This window comes from Euprymna scolopes, chromosome 9 (assembly GCF_053919585.1).
Source record: "Euprymna scolopes isolate OS-2025 chromosome 9, ASM5391958v1, whole genome shotgun sequence".
NCBI classification, from domain to species: Eukaryota; Metazoa; Mollusca; class Cephalopoda; order Sepiida; family Sepiolidae; genus Euprymna; species Euprymna scolopes.
In genome coordinates this window covers 149810777-149834362 of record NC_136490.1, presented here as the reverse complement: position 1 = coordinate 149834362, position 23586 = coordinate 149810777, and the positions used below count along the sequence as shown (strand labels likewise).

At 32.5% G+C, this 23586-nt stretch overlaps 1 protein-coding gene across 1 annotated transcript in view; it reads right to left on the bottom strand.

Moving 5' to 3' along the window:
- Nucleotides 1–23586, bottom strand: part of LOC145284901 (alanine aminotransferase 2-like) — a 155473-nt gene that overhangs the window by 57398 nt on the left and 74489 nt on the right. Inside the window, exon 2 of the mRNA XM_080133977.1 lies at nt 12563–12652. Coding sequence (XP_079990103.1) covers nt 12563–12652 — 90 coding nt within the window. The remainder of the gene's footprint in view (nt 1–12562; nt 12653–23586) is intronic.

Below are 23586 nucleotides of genomic sequence, written 5' to 3'. Positions count from 1 at the left end.
CATTATGATGTTCAAGCACTCCCAACTGCCCAGTTTAGAGAGGGATGGGATGTGTCGGGAGCGAGGGAAATCGGCGTTCATTGCCCTAGTCAGGAAACAAGATCGACCACTGAGTGTATGCTTTGACCTCTACGCCTGGCTAATAGGCAAAGAAGGAGTATGGAATCCGGGCGATAGACAGTACCTATCTACTCCTTAATAAATATATATATATATATATATATATATACGAGAAGGATGTAGTTTGCTTGTAGCATTGTGCGTAGTGTGGAAGGAGTCGTGTTTGAACGCTATATCAATGTGATTCATAGGAAACATCATGGACACGATTTAGCATATAAAAGAATGAAAATGTTAGAAATTTTCAGTTATATTACATTTATTTGCCAACATAATGTGTCGTACAAGATGGTAGATGTTGATGTTTCTAATTTTTGGGAGTAGTATCTCTTTTTCAGGGGGAAAAAATAAAAAATGTACAACTGTTCGGTGAGACTCTCCTTTGTTTTATTTATTTATGTTGTTTTTTAAGCAAACAAATAATAACATCAATGTTTGGTGCAGTTTAGTTCAGGAAGCCAATATCTTCAGACATCCTGATCTGGTAGCGCAAGTAATATTTTGTAATCAAAATTAACATCTTAAAAATACTTTATAATGTTAAAAAAAAATTATTTTACCCTTTATAGTATTTAAAAAAAAATATTTTAAACCTTTTTTCACCATAAACAAAGCAAATAGCCACTGAAACATAAGGGGCTATTATAAATTAGGAGCCGGAGTTATAGACATTCTTAGTGAAAAGTTGTGCAACAAATGTTTGTTCATCTTACATTTTAATTTTTGCATTTTCGTACAGTCTGGGAAACAGGGAGTATGGAGGAAATTCCAAAGGTAAGAAGTTTGAAGAAAGAAGCTATTCTGGGGTATGGTAGTAGGTATTGCAGGTAAGTTGTCAAAGTTGTTGCTTCTGGGATGATCTTGCCGAGATATATTTAACACCGTAGCATACAGGTGTACATGCCATCTAGCTTTCTTTCCACTCGTCAAAAGATTGGAAAAAAAAAAAACCTAGACGGCATATACACACATAGGCTAGGAACAGTGTTAACCATATCTTGGCAAGATCATCCCATAAAGCAACAACTTTATGACAACCTACCTGCCATATCTACTACAATCAGGAAGCGATGTCTACAATTTGCTGGTCACTGTCAGAAGAGGAAGCAAGAGCTGGTGAGAAATGTATGAGATGGGAACATATACAGTGGAAGGATCTTATTACTTATTGGGTTGGTTAGAGGTATTTACATCAAGAGAGCACAAGTGCAGCAACTTTATTGGAGAACATTCTGTTGAAGTACTTATAAAAACACAGAGGAAGCAACATTGCAGTGATGGGACAGGGGCTGAAACTGCGTAGACAGTGTGGGATCTATTATGTTAGTTGTTTTTTTGTTTAACTATGTCTCTATATTTTCAGTGGTTCTTCCCCTTCTGCTTCCAACGGGGTCATCCACACATCTGTTCGCTAACCAAGGACTTAAACGCTCTTTGCATTAAACTTAAAATATAGCTCACATATCCAGCTTTACACACATCAGCTTTGTTTCAAAATTCATAATGATCAGTTAATTAGTTTAGGAGTTAATCCTGTACATGCAAATACATAAACATATGCACAAACCTAACAAATATACAAGATATATAAATTAGGTATCACAAAAGAAATTTGCAAACAAAATTGTTTGATTTCTTGACCATTGTCTGAAAGTCGGTTGACTATCAAAAGAATAACAGACAAATCATGCTAAGATGCAGTGCCGGTTAGCCAATATCTGACCTGTTTGAAGGTCGTTTCAATAAAAGACAGAATCTCATTTTTGAATTTACTATTACGTATGTGTGTGTGTGTGTGTGTGTGTGTGTGAAAGTACAAGAGTACTAAATTTTGCAACAATAGCGCCCTCTACATATATTCAAGGAGGATAAGCCCTCTGCTTCTAACATGTTTGGCAAGGAGAGCTTTAAAAACCTGATAAGTCACAATTACACACAACACAACAGATGGTTTGATTCTTAAAAGAGAATAAATTAAGCATAACGAGAATGCAGAATACAAATATGATTACTAAACATTAATATACAACTCAGAATTTAAAAGTAAATAGAGCAGAATTAAAACCTAAAGTGTAAGACATTATTTATAGATGTTCACCTGGTAATTTATTTATTTTTGTTTGTTTTTTAACAAAAGAGTAACCACTTATCAAGGCCCGGAGCCCACTCGAAAATAAGGGTTAATGAGTGTATGATAGTCAATGGAACAATATCGTAGTAATGATTAATAGAGGAAATTTGGTAAATTGGATTACATAAAAGGGACGGCTCATGTTTACGTTAGACTTGAAGACGACCATATTGTAGTCAGCTGGAAAGCAGGGAAACGGAAGAGAATTCAATGGGCATGCAGTTCTATGAAAGAAGCTTTGTTCATGGAATCTACGTTTAGTGTATAGATATAGAGTGGGGGAAATTCTTGATAGGGGTTTCAGGTAGACGTATGTTTTTCATGAAAGTTTGGCAAGGGGGAGGATCATAGATTGGAGCTCAGACAAGCACTTGCAATGAAAATAACGATAGAGCAGAGACAGGCTTGCAATATTCTGTTGGAAAGAAGTGGCAGGGAAGCAAAAAGAGCATTTCCTACTAAGCTACGAAGTCTATTTTGAACTATGTCAAGGCAGGATAAGTTGCTTCTAGCAGCTCCTGCCGAGATGTAGCAACAGTACTCCATCCTTGGACGATATACTGAATAGAATACTCATTAGAATCGATTATTATACTAAAGCTGAGTTAACGTTTGTATTGCTACATCTGTTTTATTATGCATTTTAATCACACAAAATACATGCTAAAATATTCCTCGGTTTTTGGATTTATGTTTGAAAAACCTTTCATTTTAATCTCTTCAATTAGCCATAATTTACAAGTAACTTACGAAGTGGCCATCTTACTATCTATCAGTTTCACCCTCTCTCACTATTTAGTTTGACCCTTTTGTGCTGATTACTTTAGTCCCCATCTTTTTCACTCTTTATTAACAGTCAAAAAATATTAAGAGAAGAATAAAAGATTGGAATAGCTTATCATAAACATTAATACTTGTAGTGATATTAAATAGATGGAGTGATAAAATATAAGAACATTAACCATGATGCCTCAAGTCAGACATAGCAAAATATATTTTCTCTCCTCTAAAATTAAAAATGGTTTCAAACATTTTTAATTTTCTTGCCTGATGAGATCAATTATGATTGAAATGGTCTGCACATCGTAGCAAGATATGACTATATTTACATAAAGAAAAATAAAAAAAAATTATATATGAGAGAGAGAGAAATTGAGATGGTCCGCTTTTGCCAAACTTTCACGAAAAACACTCGTCTAGCCAAAATCAGTATCAATAATTCCTCCCACTCTTTATCTGTGCCTAAACCTAAGCGTAGATTCCATGAACAAAGCTTCTTTCTTAGAAGTGCACACCCTCGGAACTGTCTTCCGTTTTCCTACTTTCCAGCTGACTACAATCTGATTGTCTTCAGGTCCAACGTAAAAAAGTTCTTATGAGGCATTAAATTAACAGATTTACTGAATTTCCATTACTAACAATTACTATATTGTCCAATTGACTACTGTATACTCTTAACCCTTATTCTCAAGTGGTCTCTGGGCCTTGATAAGTGGTTATGCCTATATAATTCTGTTCCGTCTGCCTGCTTCCTTTCCTTATATGCCTATATAACTCTGTTCCGTCTGCCTGCTTCCCACTGGACTACAACTTGGATGTCTTCAAGTCCAACGTTAACAAATTCCTAATGAACCGCTCCCTTAAGTAAACACTTCGTCAAATCTCCACACTAACGTAATGTACTTGCAATAACCCTTATTCCTGAGTGGCTTCCGGGCCTTGATAAGTGGTGATCACTGTGAAAAAAAAAAAAAAATATATATATATATATAAAAAAATTTACACCTCATATATTTATTCCGCATTATACCACATCAAATCTTTTTCACCCAGCCACTGTCTATCCAGTTTCGTCTAATTTCCTTTTAAAACATTTTAAAACTGGTGCTATATTTATAGCGATAAAAATATAAGGGAAGTTTCTAAATAGTAAGAAACTGTATTTTGACAGATAGCTAAGATAGGTTGTTTGATGGGTTTTATGTAAATTAAGATTAAACGTGTGGTTGGTGAAGGTTGTCAAAGCAAATTACAGAATTGCCTGAAGTCTTGTTAAAATTAACAGTACATTTAGTGAAGTGTTTGAGTTTTTGTTTTGGTCAACTCCTACCCCCTCCTCCCTTTGAAACTAACACAAGAAAATTTAACTCTGAAACCAATGCAAGAAAATTCACCATCTTTTGTACACCAGAGGCTTACACATATGCAAATGAGCATGGGCCTGTGTTCGTTCCAGTCATACATGTGCAATGCCATTTTTGCATCAGTCAGTATGACATTCTTCATCATGCATTGTCTACAAGTGACAAGTAGGAGTACATCAGGATTCTGTTTTGTGTCTTAGAAACGTTGTTCAGAAAGTTTTGTACAGGTTGATGATCTAGTACTCATGCCATTTTATGGTTGGGATTTGATGATTTTATGTTTCCTCTGACAATTAGAGAAATTAGATATTTGTTCTATTGTCAAGAGCAAAACAATACAGACAAAATATAGAATAGATTTATTCCATTAGGTATAGTAATAGAAGTCGGTGTCGGGTAGCAGCAACTGGCGAGTTTTTTTTTTTTTTACATGGAGGTCACAACTTATCAAAGCCCAGAAGCCACTCGGGGATAAAGGTTATTGTGTGTACAGTAATTAATGGGATAGTATTGTAGTAATAGTTAGTATTGGAGATTTGATAAAGTGTCATTACTTAAGGGGGCGGTTCATCAGGAATTTGTTTGTGTTGGACTTGAAGACATCCAAGTTGAAGTCGGGAGGGAAACAGGCAAGTGGCAGAGAGTTCCAAAGGCGTGCAGTTCTAAGAAAGAAGCTTTGTTCATGGAATCTACGTTTTGATTTAGGCATGGATAAAGAGTGGGGAAAATTATTGACAGTGGTTTTAGCTAGTCGGGTGTTTTTCGTGAAAGATTGGCAAGGGGGGGGGACCAAAGAATGGAGCTCAGACAAGCACTTGCCATGGAAATAACGATAAAACACAGCCAGGCTCACAACGTCTCTTCTGTGGGAGAGAGGTTGCAGAGAAGAGAAAAGGGCATCCTCACCAAGCCACGAAGTCTATTTTGTACTGTCATGGCAGGATAGGCTGTTTTTAGCAACTCCTGCCCAGATGTGGCAGCAGTACTCCATCCTTGGACGTACTTGGCTTTTATATAGATAGAGAATTGCATCATTAGTGAGATATCTTCTGGAGCGGTAGAAGGATCCCACCATTTTCCCAGTGATCTTGGCCACAGACTTGATGTATGTGTTCCATTTCAGATAAGGAGTAAAGGTCAAACCCAGAAGCTTATCAAAACATGAGGCCTCCCCAAGACGAGAGCCATTCATTTCAATCGATGCCAGATGGGGGTCAGAGCATTTATGATGTAATGATAGGAGCTTGGTCTTAGATGCATTAAAGGTAACCAGCCACCTCTTCCCTCCACTGTACCATGCGCTCAAAATCTGAGGAGAGAGAATCAGAGAGAACTTTGTCATTTACAGCCTTTGATGTGTTGCCATAGATAGTCGTGTCATCAGCATAGATGTCAACAAATGATTTTAGTATGTTTTTTGGGAGATCATTGATGTAGATCAAGAAGAGAGTTGGGCCCAGGATGGACCCCTGAGGGACTCCAGTGTTAATACTGTGGGCCTCTGATTTCTGCCAATCAACCACTACTCTTATGAGCCTATCAGAGAGAAATGATTTAATGATTGAGAAAATATTTCCAGTTATACCGTAGCTGGAAATTTTGTGAAGTACCTTATCGAAGGCCTTTGATATGTCAAGAGCAATTGTCGAAAGATTCGCTAATCCTATGAGATAACTGTTAGCACGTCTGCTGTAGATCTGGCAGAACAGAAACCATATTGTGTGTCTCTAAGAAGGTTATTTCCGCTGAGGTGGTTGACTACTTTCCAGCAACTTACTCATGACACACAGGAGACTTATTGGTCTGTATTGAGAGGGAGATGACTTATCACCTGAATTCTTAAATACAGGGCATACATATTTACAAGAAGCTACTAAAAATTTGCATTCAATTCACAGCTTCAACCGATTCCAACCAGTTTTGCTCTCTTTAAATGTTGTATCACCAATCAATGCTATCATACCATTTTTGGTTTAATTTGAACAATATTAGAAATGTTGTCGCCAATCCAATGAGAAATGTTTTTTGAGGGGCACATTTTGATTTTGAGCAAAACATAAATATGATAGCAGAAAATAAAAAAGAAAAAGATGAAGAAATCACACTTGCCAGAAAGTGTGTTAAGGAATGCAAGTTGCTCGGTTATAGAAATCCATATAATTAAAATAAAGTGGCTGGTTTGTTATATCAGAAAGTACTGAATAGATTTAAACTAAACTTAGCATGCAGATAGCTAACAACACTGTCGATCATAAGTGATGCAAAGGTGATTTAGATCAATCTGAAAGGTCAGGGAAAGTAAAATAAGATCAGAAACATTAAAAGTTAACTGTCCCTACCTGGCGTTGCCCGGGATGAATTTTATTTTGTAATTTCTATTTATTTATACATTTTCAAACTTCTCGAGAAAAAGGCATACAATTTTAGTTACAAGGGAGACGAATCATATTCTTCAACAAAAATAAGCTGAACTGATTGATTTTGATTTTTAGGTTATAATTAAAAAATGTTACCTGATTGTGGGACTACACTTTTTAAAATAAACTGTAAAGTATATTAGCGTAACGCGAATAGCATGGCACAAGAATTACAAATGAAAATTAACAAGCCAGATTGAAAGTTTGATATCAGCTTAAATGCTATTTATGTCTAACTGCAAAAATCTCACAAGATAACTTTATACCAAACAAAAAGCAGAGTAGATCTAAAAAAATCAGACAAGTTGTAATCAAAATTCATTCATTTTATGATAATGTGGGGATTTTGAATAACTTTTTTTATGGAAATCACTCCAGACAAGGCATGAAGTGATTTAACGTAAGAATCTTTTAAAAAAAATCAGCCAACAAAAAGTTTGAGATGGCTAAATTGTGACCCAGAAAACATCAATTTATTCCCCTTTATTAGAAACATTGTTCATACAATGTGAGGTCAAAATAAAGGAAATGAGAATTATGAAGCTGCCAAAAGTAAACTTAAGGTCCACTTTCTGCTCTTGCAATGATGCTGTGATCAGAATTAATTTCCGTTTTATGATATAGGAATTTGTATTAACTTTGCTTGCATATTCAGGTCAGCCACAAAAGAAACCATATGTGAAAGGTATTTTTTAGCAGAGAGAAAGAAAAAGAAATATCAGCAGTGATTTATGTAAAGATTTTATCCGTGAATAATACGTACATTTTTGTTTTGCTGCTGTGCATGGATGTGAACAGCAGATTAGTGTGTTGTTGTCTTTCACAAGATTTATAAAGTATTTTTTATTTAGTTGATATTTTCTTAAAAAATAACTCTCCAGAAAATGTATCTTTTCTATTAATAATGAATATTTAGTATTTGTCTGTATGAAGCCAAAACCTATTTTGTTATTAATGTGCTTTTTTTTTATTCAATGATTTTTTAGTAATGAAATTATTTAAATTATTCTGTTTAGGAATATTACCATCTTTTAATGCTTAATTCAGACTAAGGTCAGAGATAAGTGCAGGGCCAGCTTCCATGCGTGATATGGCACTACAACCATCCCTATATTATACAACTGATGATAGAGCAGTCACTCTAAGCAGTACCAAAGAGTTGGGGCTCTTGTACTGTCAGTTGGAATACTACAGCCAGACAAACTATCTTGTTAAGTATAGTAAGAGTTATGCCCCTTACACTAACATGTTTAGATGGTCAAAACAGACTTACCTCCCTTTGGATGTGTATAACGTCATTTGGACTAGAACTTACAAGATTATACTGACATAGGACGGGTGACCACCTTTGTTTTTGATATTGTTACTGTGCTGAGAGCACACATGTTACAAATAAATCTCTTATTTTTAATTAACGGTAGTGTTTTCTGTGTTAGAAGCGTTGATTGAATTTTAAATTGAAATGCATATAAAATATAATTTAAAGCCGAATTACAATGCAATATTAAGAAAAAAACATTTACTTGTTTAAAATTAATATATTTTGGAGTTATACCCCTTCTACAAAGTTTTATATTTTTTCTTTTTTTTCTTGCCATGATATTAAGTTGGAGGAAAAAAAAAAAAATGTTAATAGCAACTTATCATGGCAAGGAAAAAAATAAATAAATAAAATTCTGACGAAAGAGTAGAACTCCGAAATATATTAATTTTAAACAAATAAATACTTGTTTTTTTTTTTCATAATATTGCGTTGTAATTCGGCTTTCAAACATATTTCGTACATATTTTAATTTCAAATTCAATCAATGCTTCTAACACAGGAAACACTACCATTAATTAAAAATAAGAGATTTATTTGTAACATGTGTTCACCTTCTACAAAGTTTTATATTTTTTCTATTTTTCCTTGCCATGATATTAAGTTGGAGAAAAAAAAAAAAAAATGTTAATGGCAACTTATGGCGAGGAAAAAAAATAAAAATAAATAAAATTCTGATGAAAGAGTAGAACTCCGAAATATATTAATTTTAAACAAGTAAATACTTTTTTTTTTTCATAATATTGTGTTGTAATTCGGCTTTCAAACATATTTTGTACGTATTTCAATTTAAAACTTATTTTTATTTCATTCTCATTGGTCTTGTTTATTTCTTTCAGTCTGTATGAAGCCATACTCTACACTATTACCATCGTTTAGTGCTCAATTCAATTTACAATCCTAATTCAGAATGTATAACCTTATAATGATTAAGTCGGAGGGGTGGGGGTGTGATAATGTAATATCTATTATGTGGCCATAATATCATCCTTCCAAGGTTTACCTTCTTTTTAGGGGGAGAGATAATTTAGGATCTATAGTCACTTTTTAGTGGGGGTGGATGAGAGATGAAGTAGCTGTTCTGTGGTCATGGTAGCATCCTCCCAGGTATTATCTTTGGGAGAGAACAGTGTGGTAAATTATAAAAAATTCTTATTGCATTTTCACCGCAAATAAGGCACAGTGCCACTTTGATGTAGGGGCTACTATCTAGGACATAATTTGCAGGGAAACTTTGTAAAGAGTTGAGCAACAAGATGCCTGTTTACATTATACTTGAAATTCTGCAGGTCAGTATAGTCAGGGAAGCAGGAACCCGGAAGGGAATTCCAAAGTCTAACAGTCATAGGGAAGAAACTATTAGAGTAGAAAGCTTTCTGGCATCTGGGGATCTCTACTGTGTAGGGGTGGGATTTTGCCGATTGTCGGATTTGTTGGGGGCATTTACATCGAGGGGTACAACTTGGCCTTTTGGTCAAGATCAAAGTGTAGTATCTGTTCTTCAGATGCTACACTTCATTTTCTTGTTCTCTTTCGGTGGAGGAGAAATCCTTCACGACTGAGACAATTTTTATTTTTGTACCTTTTCTCCACGTTAAAAAACGACCCTGGTGTCTAACTCTGTCCCGTGGGGAGGCATAGTAAATAGATACATCGAGGGGTACAAGGGCTTGTAGTTCGTCAGAGCATCTCCCATTAAAATACTTGTAAAACAGGCACAGGGATGCAACATTTCATTGATGGGACAGAGGCTGAAGCTTAGCTGACAGTGCGAGACCTATTAGGTTGGGGACTCTTTTGAACCCTGTCTATGAGTGAGAGACTAGTTGTAAATGCAGCAGCCGAAATGTGACTACAATGCTCCATATATGGGCAAATGATGGCCTTGTAGAGATACAGAATACTCTCAGGTGTATATCATCATATATACCAGCAAAACTATAGCAGATACAAAAATGTTAATTTGTCCAGGCTGGTGAATCTACCGCTAGTCTTTCCCTCTTAGAGAGTCTAAAAAAAAAGAGTCTTTAATCTTATAGGTCCCGCACTAGCAATCAAGCTCCAATCCCTTTCACATTGCCACAATGTTGCATCCTTATGCTTGTTTTACAAGTACTTTAATGGAATGTATTCTGATGAACTCTTAACATTTGTGTCCCCTCAATGTAAATACCCTGAATTAACCTGACAATCAGCAAGATCCCACCCCTTCACTCAAATAGTTTCTTCCCTCAGACTGCTAGACTTTGGAATTCTCTTCTGGTCTCCTACTTCCCTGACTGTATTGATATGCAGAAATACAAATACATGAACAGACATCTTGCTGCTCAACTCCCCATATAGTGTTTCTGGTCCAAGTGGCAATATGCTTTATTTGGAGTGAATAAGAGTAAAAATAAAGGTGAAAACAGTCTAACTTTTATTGTTCAAACATATGAAACAATGAACGATATCCAGGGAATAGTTGTCAAATGACTGAGGATAAAAGTCTAAAAAGTTTAATATATTTTCTAATCAGGAATTTATCCATTACCCAGTATTTGTTTGCTAACTATATAATGTTAGAGCCATTGATTGGATCTTTCGTCAGCTGAAGCTGTTAGAGTTATGTAATGAAATGAGATACCAAAGACTGATTGACTGGTGCATCAAAGTCACGTTAGGGAAAAAAGCTTTTGAAGGTGAAGTAGAGAATAGTTAAGATCACATGATGATAGTAAACAAAAGTAAGTTTGAATAGTTTTCGTCATTGTTCAAGAATGTTTCTCAATGAAGAGAAATGAATGTCACCTTGCTTACAAGTGGGTTTCTAAGATTATCATTTTTTTTTTAAAATTACACAACATATGAAGGACGCATGCCACTCAAGGGTAAGGGTTAATAAGACTGATAAATTTTCAGTTAAATGCTACGAAGAGATTAAAATTTAAAAAAAAAACACTAAGGAATAATTGTAATACACACACACACATAAAACCATAAGTTTCGTATTCACTCCTTACAAAAATAAAACTGCTTTCAGAAATTCTTATTTGAATCTTAGAAGTCATCCCTTTATTTCAGATTTTACAAACAGTAATAATCTATCTATATAAAAATAACCTTGTCTGTATTCAAGGAACGGTCTCTACCAAACTTCTGTCAAGTTTTGCTGTACAGACTTAAAAACTTGATATATAGGAATAAACAAATACGAGTTTGTTTTTAGCCGATAAAAATACCTACTAATGGATCAAAATTGAAAAAAATTGGAGCTTTACAGACATAAGTTGACTTAAAGTGCTCTTCTACACATGCAAAAATATAAATTTATATGTTAAACAATGTTATTTTTAAAACTTTTTGTATGCCTATGGACGTGGCTCACAAGGTATTGAAGGCTGGAGAGCTATATGTTTTGGTTTCAATTCTAGCTAATGGGACCCAAGTCATCTTTTTTTTAACTTTTTAAATCACTACTATATATTGAGTACAATATAATAATTAAAACATTAGCTATAATAAATACGAAATCCATAGGAATTAAAATATCATATTTAAGCCTATTTTATGACCAGGCAACACCGGGCGACCTGCTAGTCTATTTATAAAACTCAATGTGCGCGTGTGTGTTCTCCTTTAAAAAGGTTGAAAAATCTAAAAATGTATTCTTATGTAAAATTTACAGAGGAAAACAATGGAAGTATTCTCTAATTTCTAAGTGCTCGTCTAAAGTGGCTAAGAGGACATAATCCTCGTAAGACTTCAAATATATCCTAGTTTTATAAAATTTAAATCATATGTATAAAATTTTCTGTGAAAAACAATGGAAGTGATCCTAAATTTCTAAGTTCTCTTCATCTGGCAAATATCTATGTATACTTACCTTTAAGTGACCCATAGAGGCCAGAACCGCCTTAAAATTTCAAATAGATAAATTAGATTTTACAAAAATTTAAACCATATGTATAAGGCACTAATTCAGTAAGTTTTTCAATATTTCAGCTCTTTCCGACTATATCAGGAGACAAAATGGAGGAAAAAAGCAGTAAAATCATATAAAACATTATGGTGTTAAGAGCATACTGAAAAAATACATAGTAATGATCCTCATTTAATCCCAGGCAGCGTCAGATTTTCCTGCTAGTTAGTCATAAATAGTAAACAGTCATAGATTTTGCCATTTTGAATTTTTTAGATGAGGAATGTTCGTATTATTTGGATTAATCAGACTAACATTCTCATCTTGAGTGTTATTTGCATAATGATTCAGTCGATGTAACCCCTTGACCTTCTTCAGGTGTACAATTCGCAATTTTCAAAGTTAACACATGCTAAATCAAAATAACAGTTAACGGGAGGTTATCAAAGAGTTATTTTCCCTGAAACGTTAAATTAATAGACAATTCTCTGAAAAGATGCACAAAAACAAAACAAAAACAAAACTGACCTGCCGTAGAAATGTGAGAGGCTGTTGTCCGGTTGCATGACAATCACCAATATTAGCACGGATGACCTCGGTAAAATTCTTGGAAACTCCCTGTGAATGCAGAAAAACAAAATACTGATTAATACAAGCTGCTATGTTATACGTAAACAATTCAATCAAAAACTGAAAAAAGCCTACAAAATTTATTTTTTATATAGACGATGAAACATATTATTATTATTTGTACTCACCAGGATTTCTCACACTGGCCATCAGCAGAGATTACTCACTGGTGATATTCTCTCAAGTCTGAGTGACAACAAGTCTCCCCAGATTTCCAGTACCTCTTTTGATAATCTTTTTTTGCAAATAACTTTTCATTATCGCAACAGCACTATGTTCAATTTGTACCAAAGTGGGGTCTCCACAGTGCGTGCATTCATGAGCATTGTATAATATATTGATTGGCTGTGTAACGTTAATTTCTCATGAGCAATGACTAATAGTCATCACTGAGATTTGGGTGCCAAAATAAGCCTTCCCAAAGTCCTCTCTGCACTGTTCCAGTCAAGGTCTGGTTAGTGTTCTCCCTCCTTGATCTTTCCATCCTCTTTGTCCCTTCACAGCTATTTTTTGTGGTATCACTCAATATATTTGCATGCCAGAGCAATGCTGGATAATCCGGATCAATTATTGTTAATATTGTTGGGCATTATGTAGAGGAAAATATTCAGAGAAAATGTTTTAATAGAAAAGGATGTTACAAAATAAAATATATCAGGAATTTAGTTGACAACTTTTAGATAAACAAGTAGGATAGCGTGCAACTTTGCAATAGGGAAACAACCGGAAAAAAGTTGCTGAAAACACAACTAAGACTTCTGGTTTCTTTGGGATAAGTTTTCTTGCAGCTTTTCCAAGACTGTCAAAACAAAACCAAGATGGACCAGAAAGATTTCCCTATTGGCCGATATTAAATCCTCAGAGAATTGTTATCCACTCCTTTTCTGAATAGAAATGTTTTGTCTGTTGAACAGTATCTATGAATATATCGATATGTAAAAACTAGAGTACTAGACGATCATAGACGCACTCATAAATATATAGGCATTATATACATTTCAATAAACACGTAAACGTTTATATATATAAGCAAACTGCTATATACACCCATATATAGTCCTCACATAAATATACTTGCACTATGTACACTCGTTTTGTATACAATCCCACAATATTACATCAAGAGTGATACCTTTTTCTTTTTTAATGTTACTATTTTATAAATGTCTTGCAGTTTCAATTTCTGTGGCTTCTGCTCCGTTCCTTTTATTTTGTTTTGGGTTTCCTCGTGGTTGGTTAATGTTTGTAGTTTATGTGAATTGGTTGCTACATCCGAGGATTATTATTATTATTATTTTCACGTTTCGTTTTCTTGTCTCATGTCGGGGTTAGATGTTCCATGAATGCTTTCCAACTGTATGTTGCCATTTTGTTGTGCCGACCTTCACGATCAGGTCATTATCAATTAATCCTCTCGATGTATTCGAACCATCAACATCAATGGATGGCAGGTGACGTGGTAGTATCTACCAGTTGAGATATCGTTGTGAAATACTTTCTCATGACGGCTTGTAGAGTGAAACTGGCATTTTATCCATTTGATGCACAGCAGTCATTTTGTCGTTTCATTACCAACCACATCTCACAGCAATAAAAGCATATAAGTCAAACGTCACGGGCATAAAAAAATAACTTATGGTAGTAAGAATTCTTTTTTTTTTTAATGGAAATTCCTCCAGGCAAATCATAAAGCCATCTGATGTAAAGAGCTAAAAAGAAAAAAAAAACCCAAAAAAAACCCTACTACTCCAAGGTCAAAAACTAGTCAACAATGAGTGTCAGAAGAGTAAATTCTGACCTACAAAATAGCAATTCTTCCTTTGTCAGAAACATCGCTCATGGAATGTGAGAACTTAAATACAAAATAAGGGAAGCAAAAGTTACGAAACGTCTGAAAGTAAAGATACACTTTCTACTCTTTAATTTTTTATAATTATTATAACTAGTGATTAATAACTTAAAACAAAATTAAAAACTTTAAATAAACAAACTGTTTGGAAAACATGTTATGGTACAAATATTTTATTAAAACAAAATCATTCGCATTTTTTTTATTAAATTTATTAGTTATTTATTTTAAATGTATTTTGTTAATTTTGGATAGTATAATATCCATCATCAGAGAAAGTATTTTTTTGTTGTTGTTTTAATAAGTAATATATGTGCTTTCATGTTATTGTATCAAGGATATGTACTGGTGATGGTTGCAAGTGGGACTGTTAGAAAGAACTTTTAACTATGAACTTTTTTGGTGCATGGTCATTCGAATGTTACGAGGGGCACGCAATAAGTAATGCCCCTGACCCACTTCCAGTTGTCTGATCTAGCTGAAATTTTGCATGTGCAATGATTTATATCTCTACAGGTTATGTGGCAAATTACAGCTCTGAACTAATTGTGGTTTCTGTTTTACAGGTGTTTGAACTGAGTCAGGTATGAAATGGAGCCTGTTGAATGTCGAGCAGTGATCAGGTTTTTGTATTTGAAAGGACGCTCACCACAGGAGACTTTTGAAGAAACTTATGGTGATAATTCCCCATCATATGACCTTGTAAAACGCTGGCATCATGAATTCAAACATGGCCGGAAGTCTGTGGAAACAGCTCCCAGACCTGGTCGCCCCTCCCCCCTTCTGCCATTGATGAGGCAGCTGTCCGTCAAGTTGAGGCTGCCATTTTGGAAGATCGGCGCATTACTATTCGCCAAATAGCCCAAGATGTCAACATTAGTACAGGGTCTGTGGAAACTATCATTCATGACCATTTGCATATGCATAAGGTGTCTGCCAGATGGATTCCCAGGTTGCTCACACCATTCCAGAAGCGAGAACGTGTCGAGTGCTCGAGGATGAGTTTGGAGATGTGCCAAAAAGAGGAGTCAAAGTTTTTCAAAAGACTGATTACAGAGGATGAAACCTGGGTCCATCACTATGATCCAGAGACCAAAGCCCAGTCAATGTATTTGGACTCACCACCTCCAAAGAAGGCAAGGGTGCAGTCCTCCGCTGGCAAGGTCATGCTCACAGTCTTCTGGGACTAGGATGGAGTAGTGATGACAGATTTCCTGGTAAAGGGTACCACAATTACAGAAACCTATTATGCTTCACTTTTGAGGAAATTAAGGGAAGCTATCAAAATCAAGAGGCGGGGCAAGATCAGAAAAAGTACCCTCCTCCTGCAGGACAACGCTCCAGTCCACAACTCGCATGTCGCCAGATCAGAAGCACGGCCATGTGGTTATGAAATTCTTCCCCATCCTCCCTACTCTCCTGACCTTGCACCCTCTGACTTTCACCTCTTTCCAGCCATGAAGTTGTTTTTGAAAGGAAAGCGTTTCCCAGATAATGCAGTCTTGATTTCTGAAGTCACGTCGTGGTTGGAGGACCAACCTGGGATGTTCTACAAAAACGGTCTCCAGAGCTGCATCAAACGATGGGAGAAATGCATAACTCTGGGTGGTTCCTATGTAGAGAAAGACTAATAACTGTACCAAGTTTCGTTGCTCTACTGCTATGGGAAGTGGGTCAGGAGCATTACTTATTGCACGCCCCTCGTAATAGAATTGGTAAAATTCTTAAAAGCACCATTACTTAAATTAAAAGTTTTAAATGAACAAACTGTTTTAAAAGCTTGTTAAAAAAATTTGTATGTAATAAATAATTTGATTATAGGGACATGATTAGTTTATCTTAATTTGTCCTTTAGTTCTCATATTTCTTGAGCAATGTTTCTGACAAAGGGGGAAGAACTGCTGTTTACTGGGTCAGAATGTATCATCTGACACTTAGTGTTAGCTAGTTTTTGAGCACAAACTATTTTTTTTTGGCTTTTTACATTAAGTGGTTTCATGCCTTGTCAGGACCGATTCCCATTAAAAAAAAAAAAAGAAGAAGTGTTTAGGGTACTCTGTACAGGGGCTCAATATTTTGCCGAATCATCTTGATTGTCTGAACATTACCAAGAGTTAAACTCTTTATTAGAGTAAACAACAGGGAGACAAATAATAGTTTCTCTTTTTTACTAAGGTGTTACCATTTATCAAGACTCAAAAGCCATTCAAGGATAAAGGTTACATGAGTGTCATATGGACGATGTTACGATGCAGTGATAACTAATAATGATGGTGGCGATTGGACGGAATTTGATTAAGAGCATGGCTCAACATGAATTCATTTACATTAAACTTGAAAACGACTATGTTGTAGTCAGTTGAGAAGTAGCCTTGCAGCATCCCGTTTTACAGCTGGGAAGTTCTAAGGAAAGAACTTTGTTCATGGAATTTCGTTTATTTTTAGATAGAGAGAGAAAGAGAAACTATTGACAATGCTTGTAACTAGACAAGTTTAAATATACATTCATTCTATTCAATCCCTTTATTTATATTTTAAATGTTGTATGGAGAAATTGAAAAATATTTTTTCGCATTATTAATCAGTATAATGTATTTTATTATTTTAATATGATATTCAACAGAAAAATTTCAATTTTCTAAGAAATCGAGTTGAAAAAAAAAAAAAACCAACAAACAATTTCCTTTCTGCTCACTTAGACACAAAGCTAACAGATTTTACTTCAACAAGCAACCGACAACTAAAGCAACGTGAACGTCTGCTTCTTTATCTTTTATATTATAACAAAAACGTCCCCTAGGGATAAAGGGTAGTTAACTGAGCCTTTCCAGTGTATTAAATTAACATCCACCCTTCTGTAACCACTCTCTTTACGCATACAAATATGATTTTATGTGAATTACTTTCAATTTTTTTTTTTTTTTTTTAGCTTTATTGAATTGTTCGAGTTTTATTGTAGTAGAAATAGTAATTAAAAAAATGCGCGTGATTTTCACTAATTTTAATTTGTATATTTTAATTTAAATGTACCAAACCTAATCAGAATGAACAAAATGTTGACCTTAAAAATTAAATCAAAATTTTCTATAAAAACCTTTCAACATCAAAACGTCAACATGAAATCCAGTTTTAATTTATCACTTTAAAAATTTTTTTTTTTTTTTTTTTTTTTTTTTTTTTAAAATTAAAACGAATATTTGATTCCAGTCGATAAATTTATCAAACATTTCCATCAATTTCGTTCATTTTTGACATTTTGCGAATTTCTGGCATTTTTAATGGGATGGTTTAGTTACGATTTACTTGCTTGTTGCTACAAGGAGGAAGCCGGAAATATTCAGCTTCACTGAGGGGGCATTCTGTCTGGCTACAAAAATAGCTGAAAACGTTTTGCCGGAATTGCCAGTAGTATGCACGTCTCATGCAATTAACAGTAAACTAACCTCTTATTAAATAACCGTAAACTAACCCCTTATTAAATAGGGAAAAATAATGCTAGAGAGAGTGCATCTCCTAGGACTGGATTGTACTTCCTTCTGACAAAGAAAAAATCTAGCACTATTATCAAAGTAACATGATGAAGATCTATGTATTTTATATGCAGGCACAATCTAGTTGTAGTTTGATTGTTAAGACTCAAAGAATATGCTGGGTAATTCGAACACTTTTGCACATGTGCATGATTTTCAGCAAACATCCAGTTCTGCTTACCTTGTGGGCAGGAAAATACAACCTAGTTCCCAAATTAAATGCCATGAAGATAAGACAAAAAAAAAAAAATGCTTCCGTGCTTTGCCGGAAAATGGACGATATGGAACTGCTGGAAGTCCTATAACTCATCTCATTTCCCCTTCTGTATAAAATCCCATAATTTTTGTGTTTATACTAAAATTCTTCTCTCATCCACACGTCATATTTCATTCCTTTGAATTTCTGCTAACTTATAATCTTTATCCACTAATAATGGAACCTGCAACAGGTTTGGAGTTCAAAAGAGAACATGGAAACTGCTGGAGCAGACCATTATTTGATGGAGATGAAACAAAATATGAAATCTGAGAAACTAAATTCTTGGGCCATTTATGTACACTTGGCCTAAAAGATGCCATTTTAGGCACAAATCCTGTTCGAAACAGAAGTAGGAATAAGAGAAATGTAGAAGTCTATGTGGAGTTAACACAGTTCCTGGATGATGAGAGTCTAATGAGAGAAGCTACCAATAAATGAAGAAAGGCCCTTGAAACATTACATGAACATTATGTAACTAACTGATATCTTTTAAAAAGAAAGTTGATGAAAACGTAATGGACTACTTAATAAGGACAGAAACCGTTATAACAGCTCTCAGAAATTCTGGACAAACAGTGGACGATGGCTTGATCATTGCAATGATACTAAAAGACTTTCTCCATCTATGTAGTGCACAGCAACAGAAACTAACGTTCTCAAGATTGAAAACCGAACTTCACAGCTTCGGAGAAACGTTAAAACACAAAGACCAGTTGAGCAGTGATAACGTCATGAAGTTGACCTTCTTTTCTTTTAAAAGATTACTATGAGAAATGGTAAGCATAAGGATGAGACACTTTATATTTTACATGTAATGGAAAATTTACCAAATTTCCACTACTATTACTACGATATTGCCCCATTGACCACTGTACACTTATTAACCTTTATCCTCGAGTGGCCTCTGGGCATTGATTACTCCTTTGTAAAAAAAAAAAAATCCCCAAACTGTCCCAATAATAAAATATGAAAACGATGGTGCAACTGTTATAAAAGCATAACTCACAAAAGAAAGTCCTGCTACTATAAATGAAAGGATACTATGAAATATAAAGCAACTATAAATGAAAGGATACTATGAAACATAAAGCAACTATAAATGAAAGGATACTATGAAATATAAAGAAACTATAAATGAAAGGATACTATGAAATATAAAGCAACTATAAATGAAAGGATACTATGAAATATAAAGCAACTATAAATGAAAGGATACTATGAAATATAAAGAAACTATAAATGAAAGGATACTATGAAATATAAAGAAACTATAAATGAAAGGATACTATGAAATATAAAGAAACTATAAATGAAAGGATACTATGAAATATAAAGAAACTATAAATGAAAGGATACTATGAAATATAAAGAAACTATAAATGAAAGGATACTATGAAATATAAAGAAACTATAAATGAAAGGATACTATGAAATATAAAGAAACTATAAATGAAAGGATACTATGAAATATAAAGCAACTATAAATGAAAGAATACTATGAAATATAAAGCAACTATAAATGTAAGAATACTAGTAAATATAAAGCAACTATAAATGAAAGAATACTATGAAATATAAAGCAACTATAAATGAAAGGATACCATGAAATATAAAGAAACTATAAATGAAAGGATACTATGAAATATAAAGAAACTATAAATGAAAGGATACTATGAAATATAAAGAAACTATAAATGAAAGGATACTATGAAATATAAAGAAACTATAAATGAAAGGATACTATGAAACATAAAGCAACTATAAATGAAAGGATACTATGAAATATAAAGAAACTATAAATGAAAGGATACTATGAAATATAAAGAAACTATAAATGAAAGGATACTATGAAATATAAAGAAACTATAAATGAAAGGATACTATGAAATATAAAGCAACTATAAATGAAAGAATACTATGAAATATAAAGAAACTATAAATGAAAGGATACTATGAAATATAAAGAAACTATAAATGAAAGGATACTATGAAACATAAAGCAACTATAAATGAAAGGATACTATGAAATATAAAGCAACTATAAATGAAAGGATACTATGAAATATAAAGAAACTATAAATGAAAGGATACTATGAAATATAAAGAAACTATAAATGAAAGGATACTATGAAATATAAAGAAACTATAAATGAAAGGATACTATGAAATATAAAGAAACTATAAATGAAAGGATACTATGAAATATAAAGCAACTATAAATGAAAGGATACTATGAAATATAAAGAAACTATAAATGAAAGGATACTATGAAACATAAAGCAACTATAAATGAAAGGATACTATGAAATATAAAGAAACTATAAATGAAAGGATACTATGAAACATAAAGCAACTATAAATGAAAGGATACTATGAAATATAAAGCAACTATAAATGAAAGGATACTATGAAATATAAAGAAACTATAAATGAAAGGATACTATGAAATATAAAGAAACTATAAATGAAAGGATACTATGAAATATAAAGAAACTATAAATGAAAGGATACTATGAAATATAAAGAAACTATAAATGAAAGGATACTATGAAATATAAAGAAACTATAAATGAAAGGATACTATGAAATATAAAGAAACTATAAATGAAAGGATACTATGAAATATAAAGCAACTATAAATGAAAGAATACTATGAAATATAAAGAAACTATAAATGAAAGGATACTATGAAATATAAAGAAACTATAAATGAAAGGATACTATGAAATATAAAGAAACTATAAATGAAAGGATACTATGAAATATAAAGAAACTATAAATGAAAGGATACTATGAAATATAAAGCAACTATAAATGAAAGGATACTATGAAATATAAAGAAACTATAAATGAAAGGATACTATGAAATATAAAGCAACTATAAATGAAAGAATACTATGAAATATAAAGCAACTATAAATGAAAGGATACTATGAAATATAAAGCAACTATAAATGAAAGGATACTATGAAATATAAAGAAACTATAAATGAAAGGATACTATGAAATATAAAGAAACTATAAATGAAAGGATACTATGAAATATAAAGAAACTATAAATGAAAGGATACTATGAAATATAAAGAAACTATAAATGAAAGGATACTATGAAATATAAAGAAACTATAAATGAAAGGATACTATGAAATATAAAGCAACTATAAATGAAAGGATACTATGAAATATAAAGCAACTATAAATGAAAGGATACTATGAAACATAAAGCAACTATAAATGAAAGGATACTATGAAACATAAAGCAACTATAAATGAAAGGATACTATGAAACATAAAGCAACTATAAATGAAAGGATACTATGAAACATAAAGCAACTATAAATGAAAGGATACTATGAAATATAAAGCAACTATAAATGAAAGAATACTATGAAATATAAAGCAACTATAAATGAAAGGATACTATGAAATATAAAGCAACTATAAATGAAAGGATACTATGAAATATAAAGAAACTATAAATGAAAGGATACTATGAAATATAAAGAAACTATAAATGAAAGGATACTATGAAATATAAAGAAACTATAAATGAAAGGATACTATGAAATATAAAGAAACTATAAATGAAAGGATACTATGAAATATAAAGAAACTATAAATGAAAGGATACTATGAAATATAAAGCAACTATAAATGAAAGGATACTATGAAATATAAAGAAACTATAAATGAAAGGATACTATGAAATATAAAGCAACTATAAATGAAAGAATACTATGAAATATAAAGCAACTATAAATGAAAGGATACTATGAAATATAAAGCAACTATAAATGAAAGGATACTATGAAATATAAAGAAACTATAAATGAAAGGATACTATGAAATATAAAGAAACTATAAATGAAAGGATACTATGAAATATAAAGAAACTATAAATGAAAGGATACTATGAAATATAAAGAAACTATAAATGAAAGGATACTATGAAATATAAAGAAACTATAAATGAAAGGATACTATGAAATATAAAGCAACTATAAATGAAAGGATACTATGAAATATAAAGCAACTATAAATGAAAGGATACTATGAAACATAAAGCAACTATAAATGAAAGGATACTATGAAACATAAAGCAACTATAAATGAAAGGATACTATGAAACATAAAGCAACTATAAATGAAAGGATACTATGAAACATAAAGCAACTATAAATGAAAGGATACTATGAAATATAAAGCAACTATAAATGAAAGAATACTATGAAATATAAAGCAACTATAAATGAAAGGATACTATGAAATATAAAGCAACTATAAATGAAAGGATACTATGAAATATAAAGAAACTATAAATGAAAGGATACTATGAAATATAAAGAAACTATAAATGAAAGGATACTATGAAATATAAAGAAACTATAAATGAAAGGATACTATGAAATATAAAGAAACTATAAATGAAAGGATACTATGAAATATAAAGAAACTATAAATGAAAGGATACTATGAAATATAAAGAAACTATAAATGAAAGGATACTATGAAACATAAAGCAACTATAAATGAAAGGATACTATGAAACATAAAGCAACTATAAATGAAAGGATACTATGAAATATAAAGCAACTATAAATGAAAGGATACTATGAAATATAAAGAAACTATAAATGAAAGGATACTATGAAATATAAAGAAACTATAAATGAAAGGATACTATGAAATATAAAGAAACTATAAATGAAAGGATACTATGAAATATAAAGCAACTATAAATGAAAGGATACTATGAAATATAAAGCAACTATAAATGAAAGGATACTATGAAATATAAAGCAACTATAAATGAAAGGATACTATGAAATATAAAGCAACTATAAATGAAAGGATACTATGAAACATAAAGCAACTATAAATGAAAGGATACTATGAAACATAAAGCAACTATAAATGAAAGGATACTATGAAACATAAAGCAACTATAAATGAAAGGATACTATGAAATATAAAGCAACTATAAATGAAAGGATACTATGAAACATAAAGCCACTATAAATTAAAGGATACTATGAAACATAAAGCCACTATAAATGAAAGGATACTATGAAATATAAAGCCACTATAAATGAAAGGATACTATGAAATATAAAGCAAACACAGCTGCATTCAAAATGGAGGATTACTACTACATGGGCTTACTAGATGATGCAGGAGCCACCTTCCATATCATTAGAGGCACAAAAAATTTTTTAAACTTTTATTCCACTATATGGAGTTTGTGGATGGAACAACAATTAGCGTTAGAGCATTAAAAAGAGTA